At 35.3% G+C, this 19,854-nt stretch overlaps 1 protein-coding gene across 3 annotated transcripts in view; it reads left to right on the plus strand.

Moving 5' to 3' along the window:
- GRM1 (glutamate metabotropic receptor 1) overlaps positions 1 to 19,854 on the plus strand; it is a 421,403-nt gene that overhangs the window by 284,487 nt on the left and 117,062 nt on the right. For all 3 annotated transcript variants that reach the window (XM_063097650.1, XM_063097651.1, XM_063097652.1), the window contains exon 3: positions 11,154 to 11,389. In XM_063097650.1, the coding sequence (XP_062953720.1) occupies positions 11,154 to 11,389 (236 nt within the window). The remainder of the gene's footprint in view (positions 1 to 11,153; positions 11,390 to 19,854) is intronic.

Consider the following 19,854-nt stretch of genomic DNA (forward strand, 5'->3'; position numbering starts at 1 on the left):
GCTAGTTCTTTAATGAGGCCAACCTGTTATAAGTGCAATAAATAAATAAATAAATAAAAATTCCTGCATTATTTAAACATTTCAAAATGGTTGAGATGTATTATCTTTCTCATTTCTCCCTAAATTTGATTTCTAGCACTAATTTTATTTTATTTTATTTTTTTTTGCATCTATCTCATGAGTGATATTGGCATATATTTTCAGAAAATTTTCTGTCTTTTTCTGGTTTAGGTATTAAATTATAGTAGCCTCATTAAATGAATTGGAGAATAATCACTTTTAAAATATCTGGATGAGTTTGTATAAGAGTGATTTATCTGTTTTTTGAACACTTGTAAAGCCATCTGGTAAATCTAGTATTTATTTTTAGTGGGAACATTTTAAAGTGCTGATTTTATTGTTAACTAAATATGTGATTATTCAGATCCTGTATTTCTTATTGAGTCGGGTTTGCTAAGAAATTGTCCATTATCTGCTTAGGGTTAAAATTTATTGGCATCAAGTCTTTCATAGTATTTTTAATTTTATTTTTAATTTTGCCTGCATCTTAAGTTATATGTCTTATATTACTCCAAATATTGTTTATTTGTGTTTTCTATCTTTTTTTGTGTGTGTGTGTGTTTTCTATCTTTTTCATTCATATCAATAACCTCAGAGGATTGTGCATGTTACTGGTATTTTCTAAGAACCAATTTTTTGCTTGGTTGATCATTTCTATTATCTTTTTCTCAATTCCATTAGTTATTTTAGGTTTATTCCTTGCTCTTTTCTACCTTCTTAAGTTGGACATGCAGTGCGTTTATCTCCAGCTTTCTCTTTTTCTAATATAAGCGTTTCTGGCAATATGTTTTCCTCTGAGAACCTCTTGATCTGCTTCCCACAAATTTTAATATCTAATATTTTTCTTTACATTCAATTCATACTATTCCAAGTTTCATTATGACTTTTCTTTAACCTCAATTTACTTAGGAGTTTAACTTTCCATGTATTTTGAACTAGATTTAAAAAAATAATAATAATTCTAATTGATTTTATAGTATTTGGAAATGTGGGCTATATATTAATTTTTTGAAATGTGCTTAAACTTACTTTATTTACTAGAGACAAGTTCTCCTGTTTCATTGTGAATAAGATCCTATATATGTTCATCAGATCGAGCATGTTACTTGTGCTAAAACTTTCTAATCCCTACCAAATTTTGCCAGCTTAATCTATTAATAATTCGGAGAACTACATTAATCTACAAAGAAAGAGTCACAGGGAAGATGGATTTTTATCACTGTATATATCGATGCTATGTTATTTGGTGTATACATTTTGAATTTTTCTATTTTACAGATTCACTGACTCTTATTATCCCTGATTATTACTTATACCTGAAAGTAGATTGTATCTTACCTTAGTATAACATTCTCTAATTTGTTTTAGTATTTGGTTATTCTCTTACCTTTTACTTTTAATCTTCTAATATGTTCATATTTTAGACAGATCTATTACAAACAAGATATAACTATGAGTTTTTATTTTTAATCTAATAGAAAATCTGTAATTTTTTTAACCTGGTGTATTTATTTGTACTTACTAATATATTTGGAATTAGCACCATCACCTTATTTTGTGCCTATTAGTGTTACTTTTCAATGCTTCTCCCCTATTTTCCTGCTTTCTACTGGATTGCTTAGGAGATGCTTTTTTAAAAGAATATTTAATTCTGTTTCCGCCATTTTTCTAATAGTAGGAGCTTTGGTCTCTTTTCTTTCAACCATTCCATATCACTATGTTCTGGCAATTTCTTAAAGTACTGAGCTAGGTTTTAAAACCGAGGTTTAGAATGCACTATTTATCCTGATTTGAGCATCACATTGCACAAAAATATTGATATTCAATTCTGTGCCCCACAGATATGTACAATCAACTACGTTAAAATGAAATAATAATAATAATAATAATAATAATAATAATAATAATAATAATAATAATAATAAAAGACTAGAATAATTGTCTTTTAAAAGCAAATTTTAATGCATTTGTGGATCTGATGTTAGTTTAGTACTCTGGTGCATGTGTGTATTACTGTGAGCTTATCACAGCAGATTTATTTTTCAATTTTATTTTATTCTTGACAATAATAATTGTATATATTTATGAGGTAAAATGTGATGTTATGATACATGCATAATTGTGAGATGATTAAATCAGAATAATTGACATATTCATTGCTTCAAGTACTTATCATTATTTGTGGTGAGGACATTGCCAATATCATCCTGAATGGGGAAAAGCTGAAAGCTTTTCCTTTAAGAACAGGCACTAGACAAGGATGCCCACTCTCACCACTCCTATTCAACATAGTGTTGGAAGTACTAGCCAGAGCAATCAGAGAAGAGAAGGAAATAAAGGGCATCCAGATTGGAAAAGATGAAGTCAAACTGTCCCTGTTTGCAGATGACATGATCCTATATATCGAACAGCCTAAAACCTCTACAAAAAACCTGTTGGAATTGATAAATGATTTCAGCACAGTAGCAGGATACAAAATCAACACACAAAAATCAGTAGCATTTCTTTTCTCCAATAGTGAACATGCAGAAGGAGAAATCAAGAAAGCCTGCCCATTTACAATAGCCACCAAAAAAATAAAATACTTAGGAATTGAGTTAACCAAGGAGGTGAAAAATCTCTATAATGAGAACTACAAACCACTGCTGAGAGAAATTAGAGAGGATACAAGAAGATGGAAAGATATTCCATGCTCTTGGATTGGAAGAATCAACATAGTGAAAATGTCCATACTACCCAAAGTGATATACAAATTCAATGCAATCCCCATCAAAATTCCAAAGACATTTTTCTCAGAAATGGAAAAAACTATTCAGACATTTATATGGAACAATAAAAGACCACGAATAGCCAAAGCAATGCTCAGCAAAAAAAATAAAGCTGGAGGCATAACACTACCTGACTTTAAGCTATACTACAAAGCTATAATAACCAAAACAGTATGGTACTGGCATAAAAACAGACACACTGACCAATGAAATAGAATAGAGAATCCAGAAATCAACCCACACACTTACTGCCATCTGATCTTTGACAAAGGCACCAAGCCTATTCACTGGGGAAGGGACTGCCTCTTCAGCAAGTGGTGCTGGGATAACTGGATATCGATATGCAGGAGAATGAAACTAGATCCATACCTCTCACCGTATACTAAAATCAACTCAAAATGGATTAAGGATTTAAATATACACCCTGAGACAATAAAACTTCTTAAAGAAAACATAGGGGAAACACTTCAGGAAAGAGGACTGGGCACAGACTTCATGAATACGACCCCAAAAGCACGGGCAACCAAAGGAAAAATAAACAAATGGGATTATATCAAACTAAAAAGCTTCTGCACAGCAAAAGAAACAATTAAAAGAGTTAAAAGACAACCAACAGAGTGGGAGAAAATATTTGCAAAATATACATCTGACAAAGGATTAATATCCAGAATATATAAGGAACTCAAACAACTTTACAAGAAGAAAACAAGCAACCCAATTAAAAAATGGGCAAAAGAGCTAAGTAGGCATTTCTCTAAGGAAGATATCCAAATGGCCAACAGACATATGAAAAAATGCTCAACATCACTCAGCATCCGGGAAATGCAAATCAAAACCACATTGAGATACCATCTAACCCCAGTTAGGATGGCTAAAATCCAAAAGACTATGAACGATAAATGCTGGCGAGGCTGCGGAGAAAAAGGAACTCTCATACATTGTTGGTGGGACTGCAAAATGGTGCAGCCTCTATGGAAAATGGTATGGAGGTTCCTTAAACAATTGCAAATAGATCTACCATACGACCCAGCCATCCCACTGTTGGGAATATACCCAGAGGAATGGAAATCATCAAGTCGAAGGTATACCTGTTCCCCAATGTTCATCGCAGCACTCTTTACAATAGCCAAGAGTTGGAACCAGCCCAAATGCCCATCATCCGATGAGTGGATACGGAAAATGTGGTACATCTACACAATGGAATACTACTCAGCTATAAAAACGAATGAAATACTGCCATTTGCAACAACATGGATGGACCTTGAGAGAATTATATTAAGTGAAACAAGTCAGGCAGAGAAAGAGAAATACCACATGTTCTCACTTATTGGTGGGAGCTAAAAATTAATATATAAATTCACACACACACATACACACACACACACACAAACCGGGGGGGGGGGGAAGAAGATATAACAACCACAATTATTTGAAGTTGATACAACAAACAAACAGAAAGGACATTGTTGGGGAGGAGGGGGGGAGGGAGAAGGGAGGGAGGTTTTGGTGATGGGAGCATTAATCAGCTACAATGTATATCGACAAAATAAAATTTAAAAAAAAAATATATAAAAAAAAAATCTCGTTTAGCAGTTTTGAAATATATGATATATTATTAACTGTAATCACCATGCTGTGCGATAGATCGCTAGAACCTATTTCTCCTGTCTGACTGAACTTTGTACCCTTTGACTAACATCTCCCCTTTCCCCATCTACATCCTTCCCAGTTTGATGAATTTTAAGAGTTCCCTAGATCTTAAATGTATCTTTAAATATTGATTTCCAATGGCATCTCACTTGGATTAAAAGAGTTTTAAATAATCTTAGGCCATTATTTACGACAATTTCTGTGCTTATGGCTATTATACCATATAGGCTATATAAATTCAGACATTACACATGTGCATTGTGACTTTATTTTTTTCTACCCTAGTCCCTGGACTGACTTCGAGCTTCCTCAGGCTGATGGGCAACACTTGTAGTTCCATTCTACTGGATTTTGCTGGACTCCAAAGCTCTCAGCTTTATGCTGGGGTCTCAGCTTCAGCTCTCTGACATCCATGGTTCATAAAAACATTTTTCACATCACCAGATTGGTGTTAGAACCCATTCCCAATTCTCTAGGGCCTCATTTACAAAGGTTAAACCTTTACAGGGAGCTGTTGCATTCCCTTATGCTTATCATTTGGCTCTCATTTCTCTCACCATTTTTAGCACCATGGAATTACTTTTTGTTTCTGGATTATATATCACTATTTTTAGGTAAGTATATTAAGGGGAGTAACTGTGTTACCTTAGTGGACCACACTGTGAGATGTTTTAGCAATTTTTAAAAAATATTGGACTAGTGATGAAAAAAAAAAATCAGGAATAGTTTGGACACAGGAGGAATTAACAAATCTTTTAGCTATTGACCCAAAACTGGTAAGGGCATTTTCTTTCTTCAAATGATGGTATTTAGAAATTAGAGATTAGGGTAACTTGCTTTGATCTGTTAAGGGAATTAGTTAATGAAGTTACTAAACCATTGGATTCACTTTTGAAAAGCCACAAATTGTTGTGCTTGGATCTTTTATTCAAGTAAGAAAAATAAATCTGTATTTAAAAAGACTTTAAAAAGATCCTGACAGTCAGGTTGTCATCTCAGAATATTAGAAAGCGGCACTGGAAACTTAGCTCTCTATTTGAGTCCTGCTGACTTTCCCGCCACTGTGGACCTAATAAGCTCATTTCTTAGTCCTTCCTTTCCTTCCTCCCCGTGTTCTTTCGTTCCTTCTTTTCTTCCATAATTTACTGAGGACATAAAGTTACATTTTCTGTAGCACTGAAGAATTATTCCTGTCACCTGAGGCCTCTCAGCTGTGAGTTTCACCTTAGCCATCACAATGACCTTGCAGCCCAAGAAACTTCCCAGCCACGCACTATTGCCAGGAGCAGCTCAACATCCTCATGACATAGTCATAACTTATTCTGTCTCCACTTTCATTTTATAAACCGAGTCTCATTCATTCTGATATCTACCCTCCCTACTTCCATGTGTACTTAAGTGTCCTTTTTACAGGTGACATTAAATCACCTGTGGGTCAGAATATCTCCTGTCCTCATCAAAGGACTCTTCTTTTTTCTCTCTCTCTCAAAGAAATGTGCATAGCTCTTGCTTCCCATCTACTGTCTCCAAGTAGAGCCCTCCTCTCAACCCCAGGATTGCTTTAAAACCAGAGTCCACTGAAAAATAGATGGTAACGACAATTTTAGTAATGAAGTAGAGCCCACTGGATGAGCTGAGTTTTGAGCCTCATGAAGCCAAAGTCTAAAGTTTCAGATTCCACTCAAGCTTTGTAGAATTCAAGCACCAAAATGAGTCTGTTCTGACCTGGCCCTAGTGGAATCCTGTAGCCAATAGTTTGCTATAACTCAAGATGGACTTAGGGTGACATTGAGTTCTCTTAGATCATGATTTTAAGATTTTTCTGGAAGGCACTTGGTCTATCTCTGTAACTGGAACAGTGTGATGTTCGTGAGCTCATAATGACATAGAAATAGGATCTGCTAATTGAGGTGCAAGGAAGAGAGGCTTGCTGTAAGCCCTGATGGCATCACTGATTTCTCTAGTTTTGCTCTCAGAGGTCACTCATTAATCTAGTTTATCAAAATGAGACCACCTTCTCATAGAAAATGTCATTTCCATTTACCAACAAGGACTTAAAGAAAACTGAAAACACTTCAAACATTTAAGATATCTTAGAGAATATCAAATATATAGTGGATAGCTGAAAAACAAAAAAGTGTATATTAAAATATTCTGATGAATGTAAACATTTTGAGTCTAGATTTCTGTGGCAGTGGATAATGTTTAGTCACAGCTGCTTGACTAAGTCACCTCCTTAGGGACTTTGCACTAGTACCCTGAAGTCCTCTTCCCTCTGACCCTCATGTGTTTCATGCATTTATGTAGCTCAGATCTCAGCTTAACTGCTTTCTCTTCAAAGCCACCTCTCTGACCACGCAATGCTTTCCTGGCCACCCAAACTAAAATATATTCATAAAATATGTTCATTTCACTTGACTCTTTAAAAATCCCCTACCTTACCTGCATCATGATGTGATAATTTTTTGTCATATAATTGTCATTCTAGTATTTCTTTCCTATTCACTCCACCTACGGATTTACACATCTAGTAGTTTTTTATTGGATGCCAGGCATTGTTAATTTTTCCTTGTTGGGTACTAGATATTTTGTATTTCAAAAATATTCTTGAGCTAGTTCTGAGAAAAAGTTAAGTTACTTAGAAATACCACGATCCTTTTGTATTTTGCTTTTAAGCTTTGTTAGGCAGGGGCAGAGTAATATTGAGCCTAGGGATAATTTTTTCCCACTATTCAGTTAAGATCCTTCTTAGTACTTTAACCAATTGCCCATAAAATATGAAGTTTTCCACTCCAGCCCTTGAGAACAGTTACTATTCAATGACACTGGTAAAGGTCAAATGAATAAAGCCAGTCTGAGTTTTTATTGAAAAAGCTGCATTATCTCTGTGAAAATTGCATAATTGACATTACCTGATTTAAAGTACATTATGCTGTATTTTTCAACCTTTGTAAATATGGTTAACGTTGTAAATCGCAAAATTTTGTGCTTGTTTGTATGTGTTTTGAAAGATAATGTTTTTATTATGCTTTTTTTCCTTTCCCCAGTTATGTGTTAATCTCTGGAATATTTTTTAACACTTATAGTTTTGTTATCAGGTACAGACAATTACTTGAACTTACACCGCAAATAAAATTGCCTTAGAACCTAAGTAATTAGGTTCTAATTGAATAATTGTAATTATTTAATTGAATGGAAATAGGTTTTTCTAAATGTTTTTGCATAATTTTAAAAATTAATACTATCATATTTCTTTTTTATTATCAATTTACTTATTAAATTATTTTAACTGATATAATGCAAAAGTAACATTCACACAGCTCCTGTCAAATTATAATTGATGAAAATAGAAGTAATATTTTCCTATTTTTAATATCAGAATTTATTAGGTAGAAAAAACTTTATAATTATTTGTCTGGAATGTGAAATTTTAGAGGGAATAGAACAATGATTTGGTGGGAAGAGAAGAATGGCTTCATGAAGAATTGTTGTATAGAAATCTTGAGTGGGAGACAGGAAATAAGGATTCTTTATACGTTAGTGAGGAATACTTAAGATTTATAGCTTTCTGTTAAACAGGCACTTTGTTCCTCTACAGCATGCTGTTTTATTTCCAGAGCCCAGCTAGGAAAAGGCACTCATAATTGGGAAACAGATGGAGCAGCAGAAGCTGCTAGAGGCTGTAAATGTTCCTTACAGAGAGTCCAGCACTGTCTGAGGCCAGGTTACCACCCAGCACAGCAGGATTCACTCCAGACTCTTGAGGAAGTGACCAGGTGCCTACAGGTCACTTCAGGTCAAGCACAGCCTACCTTACTACCACCCTTTAAGAAAGATTCTGTACCAGGAATCAGGCCAGCTGCTGACTTCCAGTTATAAAGTGTACATCACAGATAACAACATCCTCATTCAAAATCCCAATACAATTAAATGGCAAAAATCCTTTTAAAATTTTTTGTAAATGCATTTGATAAGTGATACATAAATTAAACAACTTAAAAGTATAAAAACCAAAAGTTGCTTTATAGATGTTTTTCAGCAGCTTTTTTTGTTACTCTTCCCTAACACCTTATGTGTGATAGCTTTAAGATCTCATGTATAACATTGGCAATTAACTCTTTAAAAGATATTCACCAAGTAATTCTACTTGAATACTTTCCCTATCACCTCCTGGTTCTCCTTGAAATCTCAAGTAAAATCAAACCTTGGGGAGAAGCAAACTTCAAGCCTAACCTTTATGTCAAAAAGTAATTATTTTCTTTAAGTTATAAGTCATTCTGATTTTAAATATTTACTTTTGATAGATTTTCTTGAAAGCCTTACTGGATTTATTTTTACCTGTCTTTTCACCATGTTGTGAACTATAGCTCACATTTTCAAATTGTTACAGACGTAGTTAAGATATAAATATAAATAGATTTAAATGTAAATAATTAAACTAGTTTGAGCCTTTCTTAGTGGACTGAGCACATAGAAAGATGACTGAGTCAGTCTTTTTGATTCTATCAATTTGACTGGCCATAATATTCAGTATTAATGAGCAGAGAGGACTTGCCAGAACAATACTTGCGTCATTTACCATGAGAGGGGAGAGTTGAATAACCTGACTGAGTAATAGGCTTTCAATACTTTAAGGACTTCCCATAGTTCTCAAGTTAACAGTTTCTATGCGCCCACCCTGGTCTCATGTCACATGTCTCTCTGTGCTTCAGCTGTACTGACTCTTTCTAAATTCCTTAAATGTGCCACACTCTTTCTTTCATGCTAATCTACCAGGAGTCTTCTGTACAGATTCCTCCCTCTCTCTTCACTGGACTAATGGAGACTCCTTCTTTGGTTCTCAGCTCAGATATCTCTTTCTGAAGGAAATCATTTCTAATCATACCCTCCCACCCCAACACACACATATATGTCCACATCAAACTAAGTTAAACTCCCAAGCCCTCCCTCCGCATAGTACTGTTCACTTCTTTAATCGCATAGAGTTTGTAATCCTTGTTTAGTAAGAAGTCTGTAACACCATGGGGGCAAGGAATAGTATGTTGTATTCTTAGTTGGATTCATAGCAGAGCCTCTGGCATGGTGGCTGCTAGGTAAATGCAGAAGGAAGAAAGGAAGGAAGGAAGGGAAGGAAAGAGAGGGAGGGAAGAAAGAAGGAAAGATCTATGCAAGGTTGTTGTCTCTATCCTAGCAGATTTAGAAGCATATAGACATTCTCTGGTCTGGCTGACTAGACTATATTGTACCTCAAAGTCCCTTTAGTTCTGGATCACTTTAAGTCAGCTATACCTTCTACACCCCTTGACATGTTGACAAGGTAGCTCATGTGTGGGTTACTGGGAGGATTCTATAAAGCAACTGCACCAATTAGCTCAGCTAAGTGGAGAGCACATTTATCCCCACTGATCTCAGGTTAACAAGAGATGAGCTATGGTCAGTCACGTGTATTTGGCCCAGTTCCTGCTCTATGAGAAGCAAGCAAAAAAGCACTTTCTCTGGAGATGAGGGTTTGCCAGCATTCTTAATGATTACATACCGAAGGGATGGCTCCCAGGTCCTTGAGAAAGACATCTTCAGTGTCTGTGGAAGGGTAGGAATCTAACTTAGATAAGTGACAATTAGCAAACACAGATGATCTCATCACGTTGATGTTCCTCCTAGTATCCTCCACTACTCTTCCACTAGTGCATCCCAGCTCTTAAAAACCCTCACACCTTCTGTTTCAGCAGAGTTGACTTCAATGTCTCTCGCCTATTGCAATAGTCTTGAATAAAGTCTGCTTTGTCTGTTTAAGTGTCTGGCACAACTTTTCCTGGACACCCACTTAGGCCTAGCTCACATCCACATCTGAATTAAATTGGAGCTACATCACTCATGATAAATGTGAATGTTCTAGAAGGTGACCAAATTTCAAAAATTCTAACCCATTGAATAAAATGTCAGTGAACTACCATTTAGTGAGAAGGAGGATTCTTTTTACATTGGAGGTAAGATTGTTTTCCTTTAATACTGATTTTCTGAAATAGCATTAGAAAAAAAAAGGCATCTGGTTGCTTCTATGGGAGGCAGATTTAAATAACGTCCCAGGAGCAAAAACTATGTTTGGTATATTTCAGAAATAAATCAATTTTCTACCTCATATGATGCAGCTCACTTAATGGTCTTGCTTGCAATATTGACACCTCACTTAGCTCTTCTTGTGAAGGCCCTGAATGTCTAGGTATTACTTTCTCAGGTTTGGACCTTGACAGATAGGCTTTGTGGTTTAGTGGTAAAGAGCACTGGACTTGGGAGCCAGATTGCCTGGATCACCAGGACTTCAGCTAGTTGCTGAACTTCTCCTCTCTCAGTAAAAGTAAGTAGCTTATAATCTGATAACTAGGAAATGCTCAATGAACATTAGTCATAATTGTTACTATCATTATCTTTATTATCACTTTCACTACTGTGAAAAACAAACAGGATATTATGCTTTCACAAATTTCTACTCTCCACCAAAAAAAAAAAATATATATATATATATATATTTATATATATATATCATCAATGGGTAGTAATTCTGGCTTAAAATAGACTGTAGTCCTTGCTGGATTGCTTCATTCATACATAACTCTGAGCTCTATTTGTGAGACATGTGTCTTTCTCTCTCCCTACCCCAATCCCTGCATTTTTCAGTGATGGATGGGCAGACAGAGATGAAGTCATTGAAGGTTATGAGGTGGAAGCCAACGGGGGAATCACGATAAAGCTGCAGTCTCCAGAGGTCAGGTCATTTGATGATTATTACCTGAAATTGAGGCTGGACACTAATACGAGGAATCCCTGGTTCCCTGAGTTCTGGCAACATCGGTTCCAGTGCCGCCTACCTGGACACCTTCTGGAAAATCCCAACTTTAAAAGAATCTGCACAGGTAACTCACGTAACAACTCAGAGGTCTGTTCATCTCCTCAAGCCCCATTGCAGTCTGTTGAATGAGAGTAGAAGGTGCCAGGGTTGGAGCTCCAAAGACAAAATTGCCTCTTAGTTTAGAAAATAACTAGAATGAGAAAAAAGTGTGTATTACCCCAAGGATTCACGTTCTTATATTCTGGAAAGACTGCTTTGGTCTGTGGTAGAGCAAATGATAAGAAGAGATAAAATGAGTAAAAGAAAAGAACACTGAGAAGTCAGGTCTAGTATTCAAACCAGAGGGAAGAGAGTTTGCTGTTGGCATGCTTAGGAGATGTTAACCAAAGATGTAGGTAAGCAACACTGGTTTGATCCTCCCTTTGTTTGTGTGACTTGCTTAGATATCAAGTCAGGGGAAGATGAGATAATGTCATCCACCAACATAGATAGGTGTTTGTGGGCGTAGGTGTCAAGAAACTGCACTCTTAGCTGTAAACCAGAATGATGGTTTTCAGTCTGACAGATACTCCCCATGCCCTGTCTACTGATGCCATGCCAGGAAAGGGCACACATTGTTCCAAGTCTCTAGTGGCCTGTGAGCTACACAGGATGTCCTTCTCCCCACACCTCAAGTAACTATCATAACCCTGACTTCTTAACACTGTCACTTTCCTGAACATTATCATGACTGCATAGGGACATTGCTGTCCCCATCCTTTTACAGTATTGTCTAAGCTGTGAATATTGATCATCTTTGGTCTACCATAGTGCCATTCAAAGCCAGTTGCTCATACTGGGTTGATAACATAGATAATGAACTACCCATGATGATGGGTGATAAAATCTACCCATGCCCTAATTTTTATTGTAGAACAGTGGTGTGACATGTATTTTCTGTAAATAGACTAAGCAGAGATTATTTAGAAAGGACTAGAATCCTTTTGTTCATATAACACACGTATAAAACACTGTATATAGCAAAAAAATAAAACGGGGGAGCAGAGAAGTATATAATCCATGACTCTTGATCTAGAGGAGCTTGTGATTTCTGAGGTCAAATCAAAACAGATAACAAACATGAAATAGGTAATTAACAATAGAAGACAATGAGTTTTTACAAGAAAGGATAAGAATATGACTAATTACACAAAATATTTAAATTTTCAATAATATTCACATTTTGGTGTTAGAAAGTTCTTTAAAATACCAATATATTTAAATGCAGTAATATATGCCTGACTTGGTAAGGTTCAGCAGAGTTCACTGAAAGATTGCCTGATGCAGATGTGTATTCAGTCAAGGTTTTTAGAACTTCCTCACATGGCTCTTAGGGAGGCTGAGAAACATAATCCAGCTGAAAGGCAGGAGGATTATGTTTTAGTGTAATAATCTCACTCACTTCAACCACAGACACATTTCTACTGACTTCTCCTTTCTCTGAAACAGCAGACCCACAGAACTGCAGAATTTTAATGGAGTAATAAATCTTGTAGGACAGTCTCCTTATTTGCAAAATGAAGATGTTGAGGAGGGGCAGGGCAAAGGTTTCCCTAGGTTCACACAGTTCATGACAGCCATGGAACTAGAACCTAGTCCTCCTAAATACCGCAATGCCTGACTACTTTCAGACTTAGCATTTAGTAATATATTATTTCTCACTGTTCTCCAATTGTTTCCTAAGACATGTTGTTTCCTTCTTAAACTGTAATATCTTTGAAGAAAAAGGTTCTTGCATTCCTCACAGACCTCTGGACAATGTTGCTCTTTAGGAGCTCAGTCAATTCTTGTTAGCTAATTTATCAGTTAATTTATATTTCCTTTTAGTACAGGAAGGTTTTGATTTTTTTTTAAGGTAAGGACTATTATATTTGAAATGAAATATGTAAATGAAATATATTCATTCAACATTCAACAGATATTTATTAAGCACCTACTATGTGCAAATCTTCATTCTAGGAGATGGAAATCCAGCAAACAACAAAAGAGAAAAAAATGTTATGTTCTCAATGACCTGAAGTTCCAGTGCAGGGAAATAGCACACAAACAAAAAAAAAAGTTAAGCAAAATGCATGCTCATTTAATTGATTGTAAGAGCTATGGAGAAAGTAAAGTAATAAATGTAATGGAATGATGGGATGGAGGGACTGCAATTTTAAAAATGTTAGCCAGAGAAAGCCTCACTGAGAAGACAGATGATTAAAGATGTAAAGGCAATGAGAGAGTTAGCCATGCTAACTTTGGGGAAGGGCTTTCCAAGCAGAGGGAACAGTTTGTGGAAAGAGGCACAAACATACCTGGCTTAGTGGAAGAATAGTAAGCAGGCCAGGGTGGCTGGAGCCAGTGAGTGCACAGAGCCTAGGAGACGAAGTCAGAGAGGCACACAGGGGTAGGGGCAGAGTGGGAGAAGATCCTGCTGGACTTACCCCGTCAGTGCAAGAACTCTGGCTTTGTTCTGAGTGAGCTGGAAAGCCAATGCACAGATTGAGCACAGAAGAGACATGACAGTTTTACTTCTTCTGAACAGACTCACTCTTGTGCAGTGTTTAAGCATTGACAGAGGAGGAAGGTCCCAAGGGATGAGAGCAGTGAGAAGGCCACTGTGAGAATGAAGGTGAGAGTGCTGTGGCTTGGATTATGGTGGTGACACACGAGAAGGAGAGAAATGGCTCACTGCCCAGGATACTCTGAATGAGATCTGAGAGGATTTGCTGACAGAATAGTCACGAATAACTCTGGTCCGAGCAATTGGAAAGATGGTGTCACCATGGACTGAACAGGTTGGGGAAGGATCAGGAGATTGATTTTGGATGAGTTAAGTTTGAGATGTCTGTTAGTGGTCCTACTATATAGGTCATTTTGTCATCCTGTTTTATTAGTAAAATTCAGAATACTATTTATTAAATATGCTTGGATGTCTTTATGTAAGGATTTCTAGGAAAATATTTTGTGACCTGAGCTCTCAAAGCAAAGTTTAGAACTCTACTGCCATGTACTAATATTTTGTGTTTGTAATTGTCACAGTATACATAAATGTTAAAACTTGAACTTGGTTAATTTTCACAGCAGGCAGGAAATAACAGGAAAATTCATGAATTATTCTTATCTTGTGCTTAAACCTCAAAGCTATTTTGAAGAGTTTCTTATGTGATTGCAAGCTTTAATAAACATGTTTTTTATGTTTATTCTTGTCAAGTTCAGCAAATATTTCCCTTTGTTCTTAGTTCTAAAGAAAGCAGAAGTCTTATTTAACTTTTCTATTTGGAACTAATTCATAAAACTCATTGGTCTTTTCTGCTGCAGAAATCTTAGAATTTTATCTTTAGCAGTTTATATTATCTATGTGTGTATACATTTATGTAAACTTACCTTTCTCTTCAGTTTTAATTTCTGTATTTCTGTGAAATTGGCTTCAATGTTATCGAAGAACAACGCAAACTTTCATTTCATGTATTATTCTTATCCAGTGGAGATCCTGGAATATCAAATGAATTCCATCGTCTTCTAATGAATATGCAGACACATTTGTAAAACTTAGTGTGAGGAAGTGGAATTAACCTTTCTATATTATTGATGTCTACTATTTCTGTCATTAATTTTTACCTCTTCTAATTGGGTCACTTCTGGTGCTTTTGAAAATTTTGATATTGCTATCAGTCTCCATAGAAACCTTTATTAAGCTTAATCTCAGATGTCACTATATAGAGAGTTTATGTGCACTAGATTGCCAGGTTGAATGTTAAGGGTCCTCAGCCCAGGCTGACTAATTTGGGAATCACTGTGGCTAATTAAAAAGTACTTCATGCAAAGTCCACATCACTGCTTAATTAGTTGACCATATCAAGGGATTGGAGATGCATTGGGAAAGCGCTAACTAAAGCATCAAAGCCTAACTTCTAAAAAATTAATTATTGTGAGGACAGTGGAAAGAGTAAGTATAAAGCAAATCCCATTCACTCTCTTCAAGTGAATGTCTTAGCCGCTCAAACGATTTATTTCATGTTTGCAATGGCACAGTGCTTTATTATTTCTGATGAGAATCATTAGAAAGATTCCATGGAAGCTGATGGAGTGTTGCATTTGGAAACACACCCTCTGGATCCCACACTGGTTCAGATTTGTCTGCCACATGATGTGGATTACCTCACTTGACCTTTGGGACTCAATTTCTGCAACTGTAACATTATAACAATATCTACCTCATACAAGTGCTGTGAGAATTGAATGGAATAATACAAGTGAACTATTTTGCAACCTGTAAATACTTATATTAAGCATAAATGTTATTACTAGTGTCATGTCTTATCAGAAAATAAATAAGGTATAACATAGATCATCTCAAGAAAAATTATAGATTTTGTACTTACAAATTTAACATTACATTCCAGGATGCGAAAACTGGGGAAAAAAAAGGGCACACAAGCCTTAATCAAGCACTCTTACACAGTTATTATTAATATATTTTATATTTTATTATTAATATATTAATATATTAATATATTTTCTTTTTAATGGCCACATAACATGCTGTATACAGATAAGCTATAATTTACTTAACCATTTTATTTTTCCTGTACATTTAGGCTGTTTTGGCTTCTTCACAAAAATGCTGCAGTGATATAAAAATCCTTCTTTCTAAACCTTTTAAAAAATTTTTTGGATAAGTTCCTTAAGTTATATTTCCAGGAACTGAGTTAAATTTCCAGAAGTACAATCAAAAGATGTGAACATTCCTAAGACTTTGAAAAATACTCAGTTCCAAAATGCAACTCCTAGCAGTACTGCACAAAACTCTATGCATTTTTTCCATTTTGTTTTGCATAGTTATAATCACAGTGGGGATATAATTCTGTATCTTATTTTCACTTAAGATTATATTTTACATATTTTTGATATTGCTGCATAGCCTTTATAGCCACTATTTTAATAGCTCTGTAATATTCTGTCCAATGAAAATACTATAATTACTTAGCCATTCTTATATTGCTGAATAATTATGCTGCTTCCAATATTCTTCTAAAAAACCACTAAATATGATACAGAGAGTTTTCATGGTTGTTGTTGTTGTTACTATTTTTGGATTGTTCCCTAATAATAGGTTTCTAAATACATAATTATTGGTCTAAGAACATGATAGTTTTGGAGTCCCTTAAAAATATATAATGCCATTGTCTTGCAATATGGCAATATTAATATTTGCTGTGGCTAGCAGTATATTAATTCTATGTGTTTGCTGAATTCACCATGTATCCTTATCAGCCTTTTTTACAACCCAGTGAGTTTGCAGTCATAATTTTACTTTCTCTCCTTATTTTTTGTACCAATTGGGAAAACAGATGGACACGATGCTTTTTAAAGTGAGTATACAAGGGTACTTCAAAAAGTTCATGGAAAAATTCATGTTATCTTTTAATTCAATTTTTCAAAAACTTTTTGAAATACCTCATATACTGTATTTGGCAATTATCAAAGAATTTATGAAAGAAATTGGCTGGTATCTGTAATACTCACCAACAGCTCAGGACTAGTAAGATAATGAGAGCTAGTCTGGTAAGATAAAATCTCAAGGCTTTCAAGCAAGGAATTCTTACCTCAGAAGCTTGGAGACTGCTATTCACAAGTTTTAGATTGGTACTGACTTATAATATTTTTGCATTATTATTAGGCTTCAAATTTTATGAACTTTCCACTTTGAATTAACTTATAATGTAAGGCCAGATAAGATTGGTCCATTGCAGTTTGATCCAGATTAAGATGGTCTATAAACTGAGATAGGTTCCAATTTACTTCAGCCCACTGGATCCCAGGGTAATAACTGTAGCTTTGCCTCTGGAATTTTTTTAAATGCCAATATTCACTCCTAAAGAATATTGTTTGCCTTCAGCCAAGAAGTAGGTACTATTAATTAGGGTTTGTGGAAGATATCACATTTCCCCACCCGGCCCTGTACACGTGCTCTTTGAAATATGACTCTGAAGCTCCTCTCATCAAGGATAGACTTTTGTTCTCTGACTCTTGAATCTGGGTTGGCCTTATTATTAGCTCCAGGTCTAGACCTCAGGGGGCTTGACTTTTTCCTATTTCCTTTCTTGGAACCCTGCCCCAGCCATATGAAGAAGCCTGAGTTAGCCTGCTAAAAGATGGGAAGTAACATGGATCAGAAGCAGGATGACCTCTCATTTGCGGATGTCCAGATCAGCTAGTCCCCAGCCAATCCATTACCTGCCTACTGATGCATGACTGACCCCAGCTGAGATGAATCATGTACAGCCTAGAACAGCAGAGCATTCTAGTTGACTCCTAGATTCGTAAAGTAAATAAATTCTTACTTGACACTGCTAAGTCTTGGGGTGGTTTGTTATGCAGCTTTATTGTAGCAATAGATAGCAGATAATAGGTCTACATAGCCTTGTAATCCATGACCCCCACTAAAGCAATAATTAATTTAATTAAATTAAGGGACATAATCCCTCAATCCAATGCTAGAATGCTCAGTCTATCAAAACTATCATGCCCCAAACTATCATGTTCTTAGACCAATAATTATGTATTTAGAAATCTATTATTAGGGAACAATCCAAAAATAGTAACAACAACAACAACAACCATGAAAACTCTCTGTATCATATTTAGTGGTTTTTTAGAAGAATATTGGAAGCAGCATAATTATTCAGCAATATAAGAATAGCTAAGTAATTATGGTACAATATTGCACCTTGGATATAATGGAAAAAAGCCATTTTTATAGATCCTGCAATGAAGAGGATTTTAAATTCCCCTGATTCAAGGCAGTAAAACTATTCTGCTTTGGAATTCTGGTGTGTGTACAGAAAGTGATGAAAAATGTGGTACAGTTAAGCCAGGCCAAACAAACACCCTCAAAACAAAACAGTCATATATTCTCATACAGTGCTTTTGTAAGTTGCTTTATGGCAGTATGTTTCAAAAGCCTTGGATGTGTTTGTGTCTTTTAGTTGGAAGAATAACAATGAACTGACCTTGTGTCACATCTGGACATTATAATATATAATATATATAATTTCTCCAGTGAAACTTATTACTTATTACACATTATACCATAATATTGGTCTGCCTGTCTCTTATAAACACTTTCAATCTGCACTATCAAATGTGGTAGCCACTAGGCACATGTGTCTATTTATATTTAAATCTAAATTAATTAAAATTAAATGAAGTTAAACATTCTTTTCCTCAGTCTCACTAGCCACACTTCATGTGTTAATAGCCATGTGGCTATTGTGGCTAGTGGCTACCATATTGGACAGTACAGATGTACAAAATTTTCACTATTGCAGAATGCTCTGTTGAACAGTGCTGTTCTGAATTATGTTCTATTTTTTTAAACCTATAAATGCAGTTTCATCATTTCTGTGATTATTTGGATCTAATTCACAAGTTAGTGACTTGAGCATAATAAACTTTTAGAATATACTGACCAACTACAACAGCTGAAAGTTGATTCTAATTATATGAGCCAAGGCTGCCTGCTTGCTTGGTGATTCCCACAGATCGGCCACCCAAAGTGTAGTGGACTGGCTCCTACCAAGACCAGGCATGTCTTCATTAGCCCGTTTAAGTTTTTAATGTAGTTCCTTATTCCACATCATTTTTAATACTGGATGGACTTAGAGAAACATGTACATTTTTATCATCCAAAAATCATAAAAGTTGATGTGGGGGCATGAGTTTTCCATTCTTTTACTTTATATACATCTTGATTCTGTTCCCAAAGGGCTCAACCGATTTTTAGTTACAAGCAGAAATAGACTTAAGGTATAAAAGTAGATTCTTTGAGGAATCTAACACTTATTGTAACAGTGGACAGTTACTATTTTATCTTTTAATAGCAACATTTAATTTACGGTTTTATATTGTTAAATATCCTAGTAAACTTTTTTTTTACCATTTTTGAAAACTGTTTACCTAGAGATTGACTAAAGTTTCATATACCCAATTGTTAGAATTTGGTTCAATCCACTAATAAATTCTTCAACTAGATCAATTTTCTCTTTATTAAACAATTTGTATATTTCTAAAATTAAATGCTCCCTCATGTGGTCCAGCTTGACGTCTGAACAAGTTTGAGAGTGGTGTTTTAATAATTAAAATCTATTGGCTGTTCTTCATAAAGATTTTACCCTGGCATGAGAGATTAGTATGTATTTAGATTATCTCAGATGGCTACATATGGGTTTACTCCATGTCCTATACATTGAGTTGCTTCTCACCAGGGGAATAGTTTTGCATTTCATGTCTTCTACACCTTTGCTGCTGGAGAAATTCACATGAAATAAAGTCATAATTTCAACCATCATAAGAAGTAATCGTTCTTTCATAATGCATATGACCAAATATACTTGGAGTCTGGCCCAATTACTTTTTTTCTGCTGTTTTTATAGTTTACCAAGGTATAATTGACATACAATAAACTGCTCATAATTAAAATGCACAATTTGCTAAATTCTAACA

The sequence above is a fragment of the Cynocephalus volans genome, chromosome 5 (assembly GCF_027409185.1).
Source record: "Cynocephalus volans isolate mCynVol1 chromosome 5, mCynVol1.pri, whole genome shotgun sequence".
NCBI classification, from domain to species: Eukaryota; Metazoa; Chordata; class Mammalia; order Dermoptera; family Cynocephalidae; genus Cynocephalus; species Cynocephalus volans.